At 40.5% G+C, this 16,706-nt stretch overlaps 1 protein-coding gene across 1 annotated transcript in view; it reads left to right on the top strand.

Annotated features, from left to right (window-relative positions):
* Positions 1-3,643: 3,643 nt before the first annotated feature.
* Positions 3,644-16,706, top strand: part of ccser1 (coiled-coil serine-rich protein 1) — a gene marked incomplete at its 3' end in the record, with an annotated part of 123,194 nt that continues 110,131 nt past the window's right edge. Inside the window, exons 1-4 of the mRNA XM_083904854.1 lie at positions 3,644-3,754; positions 10,543-11,576; positions 12,208-12,628; positions 14,053-14,237. Of these exons, the coding sequence (XP_083760980.1) occupies positions 10,569-11,576; positions 12,208-12,628; positions 14,053-14,237 (1,614 nt within the window). The 5' untranslated portion in view covers positions 3,644-3,754; positions 10,543-10,568. The remainder of the gene's footprint in view (positions 3,755-10,542; positions 11,577-12,207; positions 12,629-14,052; positions 14,238-16,706) is intronic.

The following is a 16,706-nucleotide window of genomic DNA, read 5'->3' as shown; positions in this document are numbered from 1 at the left end:
ATCACAACAAGCTGTTCACTGTTTCTTCTGCTTTACATAAAAACACATAAAAAGTGCATCTTGCTGGTGAGTTTGGCTGATTAAAGCAGCTTGGATATAGAGGTTTCACTAAACGGACTCACTAGTCACACTTTGCTTTTGTGTAGATGTACAGTACACGTGCCTGCATAGTGGTTTACTTGTATGTTTTCATTTCTGGAAGGTTAGGGTAAGTGGTGCGCTTGTGTTTCCTCAGGTTTCCGGTCCTGATCGGGGCCCCAATACTACCTACCTCTATCTGTCAGGCCTGGAAAACCTTAACTGCTGTACCTTTCCTCTCAGAAAAAAACAAGTTTGTTTCGTTTTGTCTGTAATAGTTCAATATCTATGCCTTTCGCTTTAATATCAAATCATAAGCTGATCCTTCAAAAACGTTTTTTAAACCTACATGTACATATTAATCCAAAGTATATAATATTTTAGCGAAACAAAGTACATTGTTGATTAGGTCGATGTCGAGATGTGTATCACTGTTGGTGGAAATGACTGTAAGCAGATTTTTACTGTTTATTTGCCTCTGTCAAGGGAGTGTTTTTTCAAAGGGTACTAACAATCCTTTCCTTCTTTTTTGTGGCGGTGGTTTGCAAAGTATTTTGTTTGTTCGCGGTGTCTTGGAACGGTTATTTTTTTTTATTTTGGTTAAAAACGCTACATAAATTCATGTTGCTGCGTGTTCTTTTCACAGCCCAATGCTTACAGAATGTACTCATGACAAATACAGAAACAGTTTATAGATTTGTGGGTTTTCTTCGTTTGTTACACATGAGGTAGAAGCACATGTTACATGTCATTACAGGAACCTGTTTCAAGGCTCGTGTAATCTCGACTGCTTCTCATCAGTCATAGATTTTACAATCAGTTATTTGGCAGACTGGCTGACAAACTAATTCCAAGCTAGCACTTTTTTGAAATCTGTAGCATGTCAGCAACTATGTGGCTCTGCGCGTGTCTATAGTAAAATGTATGTGTGTGCGTGTGCAATATTCTCTGTAGAAAGAGAAGAAAACAGTGTAGACGGGCGTTTGCCTGCCAAAACTATTTGCACTGATAATCGTTTGTGGGTTTTCAATTAGACTTTTAAACACTACTTGATTTGTCTTCCTTTTTGTTCTCAGTAACAGTAGATTATTTTTTTGGTTTTTTCAGAGCTTTAAATTAGTGCATTTGTCAGTTTTTTGTTATCTCCAGATTGATTGGATGTGGTGTGTAAATGGTAGACTTCTGTATGTGTGTGTAGTATGTAAAGATGGAAATACTCTTAGTTTGATTCCTGGAAATGCTGTACTTATTAGTTTTTCTGTGTGGGAATGTCCTCAAATAAAACTGGCGTGTTTTTAAAACTCTCATGTCCCTTTTAATATTATTAATTTCCATTTTAAACACGGACTGTTAATGGTGTTGAGACAGTGCAGGCACTTACCTGGGGCCCAATTCTATGATGCACACAAGGTTCCTCCATTTGTCACTATCTTGCTGCTAAACGCTTCTTAAAACTGTCAAAATGAGAGACTACTTGGTAAGATGGGGTTTAAATTTAATGCTACAAAAACACATGTTGGGTAGTTTTGTCAATAGCTTCTGTCACAGCTATTATATCTGCATGAAAAGCAGATATAATAGGCCACTGCTTTAAATGTCTGCTTTGGTATTATGAGCTTGTGGGGGCCCTAAGTCCCTTTTAACCACAATGGACAGATTGCAACACTTAAAAGGGATAACTGTCAATATTTTTTTAGGTTTTGTGTTTGTGTCTTTTGGAGAGGAGTGGGTATATAAAATAAGAATATGATTTATTTCGTTTGCCATTTTCAGAGGTTTATCATGATGTCAGACAGCCCTTTTCTTAAATTTTCTTCCATTTTCTCACATAAGCGCAACAGTCTGCCATGATATTGCATATCAACAGTTTGATTTATTTACTTTTATACAGATGCCTGACAGCTTTTCAAATACAACAAACTGGTATTGATTTTTTCATTTGGGCTTTTATACAAAATGTTTACTCGACTGTCTCCAGTTACAACAAAACAATGTGTAAATTGTTCTCTGGTCTCCGTTGGCATATATTTATGCACATTTTCAATTCGATCATAAAAAAAAATCCTAAATGGAAAAAGACTGAACGGTTTAAAAAAATCTTTAAATATCACATAAAGGGCTTCTTTACACTTGAGGGAGATGGAAAAGCTGGTGTATCAATACAAGTTATATTGGGAACCAAGAAAGTGCAATGGAAGAAGTTTCAGCAAACAGAGAACATTTATAAATCACACAAGTGAAATGTAACACTGTGGCGTCTGCATTTCATGGAAAAATGAGCAAAATGTTGCACAAGAGGGTTGAAGCTGCGAGATGGACAGAGATAGGGTGATGGAGTTTTGTTTTAGTTTGTGAACGAGTTATGAAGATATTCTCAAAAGTCTTGCATTGCAAGGAATCTTCAGTTCTGTAAATGTCACAGTGGTAGCTACTGTACATGATAATACACTGTGTATTGATGACTCAATGTAGTTTATACAGCTCTTTTTGGATGAAAATTAGGCTTTAGCTTGTTTACATCACTATGACTCAAAATATGTCTCACATGTGTTTCAACAATGTTTACCTTAAAGGTGCCATATGTAAGAATGTGGCCAAAAACGGTTACTACATTCAAATTCAAAATACAGAGGTCTTTTAGGTTTGGTTTTCTGACGTAACTGGCAACCCGTGGTTGCTCGGCAACGGAGACTCTACTGACTGCAATGATTGGTAGACGGCTGTGGGTGGCGCCACATGCCATGATTCGCAGGCTGCAAAATATTGTTTCTAATGCAAATATTTTGTCTGTACTGTTGTTGTTGGTGAGTTCAGTTTGTTATATGAACATTATTCCTGAGTCTCTGTGACATATTAGGAGGATTTTATGGCCAGTTGCTTTAGATCTATTACATAATGCACCTTTAAATCTTATTGATCGCTGACGTTTGAATCTGTGAATATCTTTCCAACTTAACTTTAGCATCACAGTTTCAAACAAGGGTGCGCTCCATTTGCTTACCCAGCTGTCCAAGTTGTCCACATTTATAGTTATTTTGTGGTCACAAATTAGTTTTTCTTCCCCGATATCATGCCTGGGGCTCCGTTCACACCTCAGACACCGTTATAGTGAAATTAGATCAAGATGGCAGTTAATAATTATTATAATTTATTCGTTATTTGTTCAATTTTCTATGCACTCCGATCACATATTCTGGTATAAACAGTAGAACAGAATTTGTGATGTTCCTTTAAGTACCAATAGAGGAAGCTTGCGTACCACTGGTGGTACATGCAACCACAGTTTGAGAACCATGGTACTAACTAGCCCTTTAAATTGAAATGTATTAATCATAATATGTGATGGAGGATGGTGAAAGCTAATGCACCTGCTGAGGGATGCTGAGCTGTGAGAGGAGGAGGAGGAGGCGGAGGACGAGCAGTGACGTCACGGCGCGGCCTGTCGATGCAACGCGGAAGAGACGAAGGAGGAAAAGAGTCTCCACGTCACTGAGGTGTAATATTACCGTCAGTGCCACAGAAGAGGTGCTACCTCAGCCATAGAAACCCTCGTGTGGGTGATAACAGCGCGTATGACCACACACACACCCGGACATATCCAGCTGCCTCTGCCCTGAGCGGCGGCCTTTGCTGCTGCTGCTGCTGCTGCTGCTGGACGCACCGGGATTCGTTGAAGGTAACGTGAACGTCGGTGTTGTCGGACGGCGGTGTTTGTTAGCCTGGCTCCCCGGCTGGAGCTCCACCTCCGGTCTGCGGTGACCTCTGACGCTCTCTCGTAGCGATACACCGCATTCTAAAAGTGGCAAAAAAAATGTGTCGCAGTGTACGCGGTGTAACGCCGGGGTTTCCACGCAGTGTGAGAGTGTCAGTGTTACGGATCAACAGCTAGCTAGGCAGCGGTCAGCCTCGCCGGGCTTCGAGGCTCTACTCCTGTGTTTGACAGTTGTTGGTGTCCCGCTGGTGCTGCTGCTGTTACAGTCATTCACACCTCTGCGTTTCGACTCATTCAAACGTTATAACATGACAACAAACGTGGTTTGTGGTTTACTTGTTGTGCACATAAATACACGCAGCCAGGCCGACTGTTAACACTGCTGTTTGTACTGTAACCACACAGTCACGTCATGCTAAGGCCCATTGTTTGTTGTGATTTTGATCATCGGGGATGATAGATCAATAGATAGAGAAACAGACAGACACTTTATTGACACCCCATGGGTGAAATTCACATTGTCCAGCAGCTCTCGACAGGTATGTATAAAAACATACAATTATAACACACAAAAAAATAGAAAAATATATGGATGTATAAGATAAATACTGAAAATATCATATTTTCGTGTCACTTATCAAAGATTCCACCATGGATCACAGTGGATTGTTTTCTATATTAGAGCACATAGCTACATCAGCCACTATAATTTAAAGTCTGATAAATGACTTAAAATGTGTTAAACTCAAAACTGTAGTGCACCTTTAAGATAGAAACAAATGCAAGTATGGGCAGTAATGTATTCATAATAAATATTGCACAATATAATGTCTTCAATATCAAATACAACTCACTCACTCGTCTTCTACTTGCTTTATCCTCCTTATCCATTCCTTGACATAGGACAAAAAGCATGGTACACTGTGGACAGGTTGCCAGTTCATCACAGGACCACATAGAGACAAACAAACATTCACTCTCACACATCACATCCCCAAATCTGCAAGTTTTTGGACTGTGCCGGGAAACTTCTTGCTGCAAAGGGCAAAAGTGATAACCACTACACCAACCCTGTGGCCCAGCAACATATTCATCAATCGCTATAAACGGTGCAATAAATATGAACTTAAAACTGTAGTGTGGGCTGTCCACGTGTCCAAGTCTTGGTGAATCTGCCAAAGTTTTTTTGTATTATCATATCAGCGTTTCATGCACACAGTAATGGCAATAGGGAGCACTGAAACTTTATTTTTTGTACGCATGCTACTTTGGGAAAACAATGTCGTCATCACCGCTATCTTTATTGTGGTTGTTGTCATCACCCTCCTCTTGTGTTTGGAGATTGTTTGGTCTGTTCGTTATATGATAACTTTTATTTACTTTCCTTTATTTCCTTCTTTTTCCCTGGCTTGGTTCCTTAAGTCTATTCCAGCGTGTGTACACTACAATGTATACAATCACAGACACATAAAGCTTTATTTAAACAAAAACAAATTTGCACACAGGAGATGTGTTTTATGCACATGGTGTAGCAGCGTTTCAGCCCCTTTGCACAGGCCTTTGCATAATTATGTACTACAGCGTTTAGAGTCAATTTGGCCGTTTCATGTGGATAAAGACATTTCCTGGAATTATGCTGCGTTTACGGAGAAGTTTTTGAAATGACAAAGAAAAACATTGTTTACGTTTCGGCCCTAGTCTTATGCATATGTAATGCCAAGGTGTCGGCATGTAATTACTCAGTTATCTAATTACTTAGATGTTGTTGGGCAGGGACAGAAGTCCAGACTGGAGCTGTAAATATGAATTTAAAAAATGTCTTTAATAAACACACACCCCTGCAAACTCAGGCAGAGGGAGCATCATTAAGTGCAGGATTCTGGCTAGTGCTGTTAACAGCAGTGGCTCCATTACTAGTAGCAGATGTTTCTGTTGGCACAGTTGTTTTCATTCCAGAAGTTGTTAGTGATTGTTTGTCTCTATGTGGCCCCGTGATGGAACGGCTGGTCAGTTGGTCAGCTGGTATTGGGTCCAGCAGCACCTGCCACACTCCTATGGAGGATAAAGCAGTAGAAGATGGATGGTATGGAAGTTGTTATTGATATGAACCTTTGTATATGTCCATAATTCAGACTTCAAAAGCTTGCATAAGTAGATGGAACTTGAGGCAGTTGTCCTTGTCCATAGTTGCTGGCTTCTATAAATACTTGTTGTATACAAAACAGGAAACACACAAGGCCCTTTGTTGATGAGCAGGCCTATATCCTCATTAAACAAACGACATGTGTTCACTGACCTTCAGGAAAATGTCATTATAAGTACAAACTTCATTCTTATCTCACTAAACAAAAATTATACAGATTTAACACACTTGCATACATGCACAAGTGCAACTATCTTTGTAAAAACCTATTTTTGTGGGGTTATTTTTTCTGGTACCCACAACTTTAAAGTGCTTTTTCAGGGTTAAGACCTGATTTTAGGGTTAGGATTAGAATTGGGTTGAGGTGAGGGTAAGGGTTAAGCTTAGTTTTGATGGTTTAGGTTAGGGTAAGGTGCTTGGGAATGCATTAAGTCAATGATGTGTGTTTTATTTTCTTTGCAAAGAAAAGGTCAATTTACACACCCGTGGACATCCTATTTGGAATACACAAAAGGACCTGGTATCTTGTGTTAGGAAAGGGGTGTTGGGCGGCTGTAGCTCTGAGACAAAGACGTTGAATAACAAGTTTATGTGTTTGCATTAACAACAAATGGCAGAAATTGATGACCGCAACGGATATGACCGAGGGCAGTGGTCACCAACGTAGTGCCAGCGAACACCTGGCTCACTTAACTTCACCCCACTTGCATGTATCCATATGATCACTCAGTAAAATATAATTGATATTGTTTATAATAGCTGTGATAAAGCACTGGAATTAATGTGTATGCAATTGAATGCATAATAGTCATAATTTAAATGGCAAATTGCAGAAAATGTTAATATTATTCTCTACCCTCCACGTAGCACTCTGTCTCAAAAAGGTTGCCGACCCCTGACCTAGGGTATATTGATCGATTGATTGATTGATTGATTGATTATGTGGTAGATAGTTTCTGTATTGAAACATGCCGTTTATGTTTGTTTTTCCTGAACTGGAAAACATTTCCATTGATTTCTAAATGTTACATGAGCAGTTTTGTTTTTGGAATAATATCCACATTACCATTTTTGGTGCATACATTTCTATCTAAACAACTAAACAAGTTTTCTGACTAACAGTATAATATATCTTTGTCTCACTAAAGAGGACACGTTGTTTTAATGAAATTAGCTCAAGCTTTCTCTGTGAAAATGCTCACCACATCTCAAAAGTCTATGATTTATTGACAGTTCCTTGTGTTTAATTGTTATCTCAAGAGACTGAATCTGCAACCAGGACACAGTGGAAGCTTCAGCACAGTGTTCTTTCGTGGTTCGCTCCTTGCCCATGAAAATCATTATGGTTTGTTTGCTTGTAATGTGTGGCTAATTTGGTAATAAATGGATGTCATAAGAACCAGTTTTATAGGAAACACCCAGTTATGCACACTACACCGCACACACCCTTTATCTTTTATTCTGTCAAACTGACAGATTATCATGTATCTGTGTGAAGTTGCTCCGAGGCTGGACTCACACACTGGCCCACTGGTATATTACTCTGTATAAATATTTTAGAATGCAGCTGTAGGGTGTGTGTGTATATGATAGCAGGAAAAACTACACAGCACTGCAGCAATAAAGGAACTCAAGCTAAGCTGGTTTATTTGGCATATGGTGTGATCATTAGGAGCATGGCAGGGGGCTGCCTCTGAACTCCCTAGAGCTATTGATTTCAAAACACAGCATTACCAGCATATTTTATGTTTTGTTTGTTTCGGGGATATCCATTACTGTCCTATTTTTAAACAAAAAAAGTGAGGGTAGTTGAATAGGATAGCACAGCAGTGTTTTGTGTTTCTGAAGGAAAGTCTTTTGTGTTGTTTCTCAGACCATAAACTGCTGGTCTACAAAGATGGATAAGCAATTCAACACATGCATACAAAAAAGTTGGAAAGAGTTTTACTGATTGGCAAAATTTTGCTGTACCCAGAAATAGGGCTAAACAAATTTATATCTAATTGATTATTTTGGCAGGATTGCTATATGATTTGCAATATCAGTAGGAATGGTCATTTTCACATCATTATTCTAATTTTCAATCGAAAAACATATTTAAAAAGATGACCATGTTTATATATGTGCAGAGTTGTGAGAAACAAAGTCTGGAGAACAAGCTGTGTGTGTAGATGAATACAATAATTAATCCAAAATTATATTTTGACGCACATTTTGGCTTTAAAAGATATTGCATCTCCTGCGATTTGAGAATTGCAGTAGGCCATATTGTGATTTCATTAAAATGTCGATTAATTGTTCAGCCCTACCCAGAAAACAAGACCTGCAGTTTTCAAAATCAAAGCTAAAAATATTTATATGGTCCAATCAATGTAAATACGCTTAATTTATAAGTCCTGATTCAGGTTAGTGAGACTCGGTGAGAGAATGTGATGATCACTAGAGGAACATCAACTTCAGTATGGATCAAGGGGAAGAGGAACTGAGGTGAGGGTGAGGGTGAGCTTCTCTCAAAAAATGCAGTTTTACTTCGTGTTCAGATAATGAGCCGAGAGCAAGTAAACAACAGCTTTAGTGCTGCTCCTGCTTCTTTTACCTCTTGCTGTAAGTGTTAGTCTGGGCTGAGTGGATGAGGAAGCAGCCTGTACTTTATACCTTAATGGATGTAGGGCGACATGACTGCATTTGGCTGTTTGTACAGTTGTTCACATTATAATAATTGCTCAGTTAGAAAAATGAGAGTGTGCATAACTTTCTTCTCCTTCCATTTTCAGAACAGTCTGACACTGTTATGCTATTTCACTGGCCCAGGTTTATAAGGTTAGATGAACAGCAGTGGTGTTCTCAATCGCTTTTAATCTCTGTTGAATTAGTTGGCCAATGTTTGTGCCGTCTGCATGAGCCAGACCAGAGAACCATGACCTGGTGGAATGGCTGTGTGGTAGTGTGAAAAATAAACAGTACTAAGTCCCACATGTATTTAACAAGGTTGTTCATGTGTCATAGGGCTGTGCAGTTCATTGAAACTTGTGTTTACGGGGGCTTTTATTCCGAAAGGAGAATATTATAGTTGCGTTTTGCGTGATGTGTTTTCTATGATACAACCATAAATGTTACCTTGCTCTCACTTTGACTGAGGTAACTCGATATGAATACAGGAAGTACATCAGTGTGTATTGAGGACTTGATCAAATTTACTCTCAAGGAGGTGACACGCTCATAATCCACTTCAGTAAGGAGTGTTAATGTAAGCTTATTAGACGGAGATCAAAAGCCAGACTCTTCAGAACGTCTTGCAGAGGCAGCCGCGTCAGTATTACAAGGACCACACAGTCGCTCTTAGGCCTGTTAATCGCAGAGAACAATGAAAACGTGAGTATTCATCGAAATGAATGTCTCCCTGTGACCTATGACTCAACATGTGGAACTTTGCTCAACTCGTGCAATCTGTGAGGCATTAACTCTGCAGTGCAGTTACTGAGAAACTGAGTTTTACACATTGTAGCTGCTGTGGCCTTTGTTTATTTAATATTTAGTGAAATTACTGAAGACACAAACCTGCTGCCTGTCAACGTGGACCGTTCTCAAAGACGGACAGTGCAGGTGAGAGGGGCAGCTTGTTAATATTGCTAATGCGCCTCAGCCACACCAGGAAATTAAGACTCGACATGCTTCAGCGACTCTTTGACATCAGTGGTTCCCCTTCATTTTCAATTTCATTCCACTGTATGAATGATGAATTGTTGATTTGATTTTTTTTAGAATCATTTTTCTTTTCTTTCTTTTCTTAAATGTGAATGTTTTCTGGTTTCATTGCTGCATGTTTTTCTTTTTTTCTGGACCAATCATATTTAATTGAGAAATAATCGACAGATTCATCGATTATGAAAACAATCCATAGTCGCAGCTCTACAAATGTTCTTTGCGACTGTATCAGAGGCTGCCCTTCTTCCCGTTCGTACTGCTCACTGTAACTCTGTTGTGGTGAGTCTGATTGACATTTCACTCTCCGTAACTCACTCTCATTCGCTCTCTCTGTTAGTCTCTCCCTGTGGGTCAGTTCTGTCTTCTTATGATTTAGCTGTCAGACAAAGGTGTAATTGTACAATGTGGCATGTGAAAGGGAAGTCAGCCCTGCAGGCTTTAGAACTGCATTAATCACAGGTCTTCCTTTACATTCGAATTTGACTGAATTATGTGGTCATTATATATTAACTGTGTGTCGTCAACATTGTTTTAGTCATATATTAGCCAAGGGAAAACATTCAACTTGTTTCTCTCTCTGAGTGTCCTCACATCTCATCATTATTATCTTATCATGTACTGTATCGCTGTGCCAGAACTCCACCTCATCTTGGCTTCTTTATTATAAGAATTAATATAGGTTTTGGCTTTTTGCATATAAATAAATAAAAAGGTAACTTCACTATGGTTCCAGCCTTTTCCAAGTCAAAAGGATTAATGGAATAACAGTCTCACAGATTTTAATTGTGTGCCACACTCAGTTGCACGGCCAAAAATGTGAATATCACACTTATTAGATGACTACTTGAAGCCACAATTTCAAAGTTCTTCATTAAATGTATATTTATGTCTGTTTTTCCCTCAGAGTTCCCCACTGCCTCAAGCTTCTCAATGGGTGAATCCGGCTCCCGTCGCTCCACACTTGTGTCCCGCCTGCCAATCTTCCGCCGCAGCAGCAGCAAGAGGCAGGACTCTCTCCCCTCCTCTCCGTCTTCGGGCGGAGTCGGAAATGGCGTCCACACTTCTTCGCCCTCCAGCACAAACTCCAGTTCCGGCAGCACCGGGAAACGGCGGAGTCTTTTCCGCACTCCGTCTCTCAGTTTCACGGCTAAGCGAAACAGTGAGCCGCGTGTCCAGCCAGTCAACTTAAACCTCACACCTTCTCTGACACAGGACACTGACGCTAATGGAAATAACCAGCAGACCATACCATCGTCGGGGTCGACGGGGTTCAGCGACGGTGGCGGACGCCCCAAGTCACGCCACTCATTTGGGTTTGGCAGCCACAGGCAAAAGAAAATCTCTCGCTCTCAGACTGAGGATTTTGACAAAACTTCCTCTTCCACCACCACAACCAATCGAAATGTGTTCATAAATTGCATCACTGGCTCGGGGGCAAATGAGGGCGATGACTCTGGGTTCCTCGACGACTACAGCGCTGGTACAAATAACAACAAACGGTCGTCACGCCAGAAGAAGCAGCTGCTGCCAAAATCCTTCTCGGCTCACCACCGCTTCTCTCGCAATTCGGATCACCACCGACCTCCAGAGGTGAATCTGGAACCTCCAAGCTCCACCACCATCACCCCGGGGGCTGGAGATCTCACTCCCGGGTCATGGCCAGGTGAGCTGATGGGCGGCGGTGGCGGTGAGAGCTCCCTGCAGTCCCCTTTAATATCAGAGGACCGAACCACGGCCATCACACCTTCAGAGTTCATACCCATCACAGAGGATTCCGTGTCTGAGGTGGATGCTCTGCCAGCACCTAGCCCCAAATCTCCTGCTGCCCCTGAGTGTGAGTCTCAGCCTCAGCCTCAGGCAGGACCAACTACTGACACAGCTCCACCTGACCTTCCACCTGCTTCAGAGAACTGCAGTACAGTCATCTCTACCTCTCAGGTAGTGGTCCTATGTGAATAATACCGTGCTTTGAAGTTGACAGGCCAGTCAGTGTAGATATATATTATATTTCATTTTAGAATACTTGATTTTATTCAGATTTTGTTGTTTATATTTGCATTTTTTTGTACAGCACTTTTGTCACCTGAGGTTTTTAAATGAGCTATAGAAATAAACAATAACTGCCTTTTAGCGATGGACAAAATCACTTTCAGTGGCTTTGGATGTCGAGAACAAAAAACATAAAAAGAGGAATATTTGTGACTGCTGTGGGGAATCTGTGAAATGTAGCATAAAAATTGAGTACTGGGCATGGAAAATCCTTTTATTGAAAAGACTTTACACGTGTCTGCAAACTGCCCTCCATATTTCCCACCTCTGAGCTCAACTTTCCTACCTTCAAAGCGTTTATTCTGTTTTATTTCTTGGCAGAGGAAGGAACTTGAGTAAGGAATAATTTACTCAAAGAAACTTAGACTATTGAAGATTAAATGCACTATTACTGTGCTGTTTAAACCAAATAAGTAAATATATACCTATTTAATGAAATGAGCTGTCTTCCCTATTTGGCCAAGAAACCTTTTTTCAGTTTTTTTCCAACTACGTAATAACTTGTCTTTTTGTTCCTCAGATTTTTGTCGATCCAGCTCAGTCCAGCCCTGAAAAACCCTTACTTCTCGACACCAGCACAGCCAACAACACAGATTATGAGACTGCCATTTCCCTCTCAGAGCCAGAGACAGCTGTAACCTGCCTACCTCTGCTGGAACAATCACTGGAAGAGAGGAAGGAGAGGGAGGAGGAGAGAAAGGAAGTAAAGGAAGAGGTGTCGGTAGCAGATGAGCGGAAGGAGGCGGTGAAGGAGAGGAAGGCGGGTTACCTCACGGAGACCACGAGTGAGAGCGAGGCGTGTGTGGTACGCAGCGAGGGTTGTCACTCAAACCCAGAGCAACCGGACAGAAGGGCAAGGAAAACACTGTCGATGCAAGAAAGAGGAAGCTTCTGCGGCTGCCACGAACCCAGATCGTCTCACTTGAGGAAGCCACATGCAGGTATGACCCTTAATGTAAACACAAGCAGGCAAATCACAGATTTACATGTAAAGCCACAGACACGTGTGCCGTGTTTATGCTGAATGGGTGTGCGGTGCATGACGACTGCCGCGCTCATCTGCTTTATATCAGGCTGCTCTTTTGACACTGGGAGTGTGTCTCTGCTGCTGAGCTTCTGCTGTGTCTGACATAGAGTTTGCCTTTGAAAATCCCAAAACATACAGAGTTTTTTTCCACTATAGCACAACATGGCTGACAATCACTGAATTAAAATATGGCAGAAGGGGTTGTGAAGCGGCTCATGATTTCCTTGCTAAATGTCAGAGATTAACACATGTTTTTTGGGATTTTTACAGATCTACATTTCGGCATTGTTCGGTTCGATTCCTGTCTCTCGCTCATCACTTTTCCTGTGACGACACTCTTTGATCGATCAGTGGCCGGCAGTCTGTCAGTGTCACATTTAGTATCGGCTCAGCTCGCTAAGAAGCTAAGAGCTGGTACTGAAAAAGTACCAGATACTACTATCGCTAACGGAAAAACAAAAACACAACGAGTAGAGTCGAGCTGTACCGTGCCAGGCCGTGCTACAACTGTTTAATGGAAAAGCACCATATTTTTCAGTATACAGACATTGGTTTCACAATAAAGCTTTGTTAAGAAAAAAGAATGGAACCAGGGAACTTAAGCGTTTTGCTAGGTTGTGCTTTTACTTTGAAACATGTTGCATGCCTTCCATGGCCTTATGCAAATGTTTACGTGTGCAGCAGGAGTCACGGAACAGAAGCAGGCAGATGTTGCTTGATAATTGACTTCTCGATACGTAAACGGACATAAACTTGGCTTACATACATGACGGCTCCTTGAAAATGACTGACCAGGTTATTTTATCTCATCAGCGACGGCACTGACTGTCTTGCTGTGCAGTGGTGATGATGTGCTTGTGTGAATACTTTTTTATTCCATTTGCGTTTATCTTTATTTGCTCACTTATAAGAAACCACATGAGCACATTTATTCACATTTTGTGAACCACAGGACAAAATGTTTTCTTGAGGGTAACATCCAAGATTATGTATTGAGTGAGTTGTTCTTTGTTTGTTTGAGGCTTGCATGTGTTTTATGGATTTTAATGTTACCAAGTAGCACTTTGGCTAAATGTGCTTCATAAATAAAATTGGATTGGATAAATAAAGTAATTAATGTATAAACATTAAATAATATATAGAGTAATTAATCAAAAATAAAGGCAAGACAGATTTGGTAATCTTGTCCCTAAAAGTTCACAGTCCTCAATTGTGCGTTTGCGAGTGTGTTTTGTGGAACAAAAAGTATATTCCTAGCAGGAAATGGGACACTGTAAATGCAATAAAATATTGTCATGTGTAAAACATAACCTATTAGTTTCTCTTCGTATTCTCCAGCCTCTGTGTGTAGCAGTGTCAGTCCCTACCATGAAGTGATGCGGATGGAAAGGCGTCTTCGCTCGTCATCTGAGGGGGCAGGTGGGCCTCGTATCCATGGAAACCACAGAGATGCCCCGGGCGTGGAGGGATGCGGTCTGCTCAAACACAGACACAACTCTTCATCGTCTAAGCTGGGGAGTCTGGTAGGTCTTGAGCTTTGAATTTTTAGTGACTTTCGCGATTTGGACGTTCTCTCAGTAAGTTATTCATACAGAATCTTTTCACACAGGCAAGTCCTGTACACGAGGTAGCAACATTTAGAAACACAGTTTGTGCTTGTAGGTGAGATGTGGAGCAGAATATCACAGAAATTATGAATTTGGCTTCTTAAGAAAGAAATTAAGCCACTTCAGTCTTCTTTTATCTTTTCCTCCAGTGCTTGTCAGTCTCAAAAAGTGGTTGGGCAAAGAAACTTAATTTGTGCTGCATTTTCTCATATTCAGGACAGGAATCAGAGTAAGCTCATAAAAAAAAACTGTATTTGGCTGCAAGTGTAACCAGTGGCGAAGACACTGCCTTATTATATACATGATGATTAAGTATCCTCCCCAAACTCTCCCAGTACACAATGTACTACACATCTCTGGCCATAAAACTGCAATGATGATAGTTCCAGCAGGCTCTGGGCGTAGTACACTGGACTATGCATTACTGCTATCACTCACTATGAATTAAATTGGCTGGTGTAAATGTAGGGTTCTGGCGTCTCCTTTACTAATTTTTGGTTATACATGTTATTCATGTATGTACTTAAAGAGAACTAAGTGCGGAATTGTTTAATCACACAGTTTATTGGTGATCTACCGTACTGTAATGATGTAGACTGGCATAAACTCAAGTAACTTAAGTTAATATTTAGATTTGAAAATGTGTAATTTTGTACATATGCTGCTATAGTAAGTACAATGCAAGTGTGGAGTCATCGGGTAGTCTGAAAAACAGTTTCAGGCATACCCTGGCTGTGAACTTGGTCTGTCTAACAAACATTGCATGTGCTGAACCTCTGTTGTTTCTGGCTGTTATGTATGAGCTGCTTTTCTTACAACACAGACCACAAAGCTCAAGGGGTGGTGTGAGTCGCTAACATTTTTTTTCGAAAACTTGGAATACAGGCTTTGACTGAGAGATTAAAACGAGCAAAGACATACATGGCACATTTCTACATACGAAGAAAGACTTTATGTCCTTAATGTGACGTAGAAAATTCTTATAGGGTTTTGGACAAAAGGCAGCCACCTAGGGGTGGTTCACATGCTGTGACACAAAAAGATTATTTTAAATGGAGTCGCTCATCAGACTATTTCAACTTCTTCGATTGTAGCCAGTGCTTTCAGAGCATCTTATGACTTGAGGCTTTCCTGAATCTGTTGGTGAAAGATTCACAGCAATTTTTGTTTCATCTTCAGCACGTTTCAAACTCAAGGCCCGGGGCCAGATGTGGCCCACCGCGTCATTTTATGTGGCCCGCGAGTGATTAATTGGTCTTAAAAATATGTGTTAAAATAGGTCTATGCTAGGCGTGACCATAAACTACATTTCCCATAATGCATAGTGATTGTGCTACCAGCAAAGTGATCTGGCCCTTTGAGGGTAACCATTATGCTGATGTGGCCCTCAGTGAAAATGAGTTTGACACCCCTGATCTACAGCATGATTTTATTTATAGTTTAATGGTTTAATTAATTAAATTAATTCAGTATTAGCATCTCCCAAATTTTGGTTACAGTGCACCCTGGTTAAAGACACCTCTGCCTTCTTCCACATGTTTTTCACACTTTTATTAAGCTCGAAGATTGGAAGTACCGTACATAAATTCCTATGCACCTCCAATCTTGGAGCTTAATAAAAGTTGGTTAGTTTTCAGAAGCCACTTTTACTTTATAAAGAAAGCAGCGTGACACTAAAGCATTTGCTGCGGGCCTTTGCCATATTTACAATCCAATGCATACATTACATCATTTATCATTTATATGAAAGCACAACTAAAGCTACTGTGAGTCCAAAAATACTCAACAGAACTTTATTGTTTCTGTGTATACAATGTGGCTGACTCGTGTGTGACAGGGCACCTGTGCACAGTGACAGACAGACCGAAGAACTCCATGACAAACATTGTGCTGTTTGAATAATGCTTTATTGTTGCCGTGTCATCACATCTCAGACAGATTTCTAATTATCACAAGGCAATTACGCATTTGCTTTGCAAAAAAACAAATAACTAATTTGCGCAACTACGGATGGCGAGGAATCTCTGTGAAGCCGTGAAAGTGCTGTCTTTGCTTTGGCCGCTCAGAGCTCTCATCGCAATTTGTAATTGTTCCCGTTTAGAATCTCTGTTGAAGCTGCGAGGCATTTATTTTTAACCAGCGTATTCAGTGATGTAACGCGCAAGTTTCTCAATGACAGCCGTGTGATAGTCGCGTGGCAGAGACAGACAGACATCGATTATGTTCAGTAGCAAAATGACAAAAACACTTCTAAATGTTTTTCAAAGTTCTCTCTTATCTTGGAACCATGCGCTTGTAATTTGACTGACCTACATGGCTAATTGGTTAAATTTCAATTCACTTTACATTGGCTGCGTTACTTACTTATGCATATCAACAATTGAA

This window comes from Microchirus variegatus (genome assembly GCF_963457635.1).
Source record: "Microchirus variegatus genome assembly, chromosome: 18".
Taxonomy (NCBI): Eukaryota; Metazoa; Chordata; class Actinopteri; order Pleuronectiformes; family Soleidae; genus Microchirus; species Microchirus variegatus.
The sequence above is the reverse complement of the archived record's forward strand: the minus strand, read 5'-3'. Positions and strand labels throughout refer to the sequence as shown.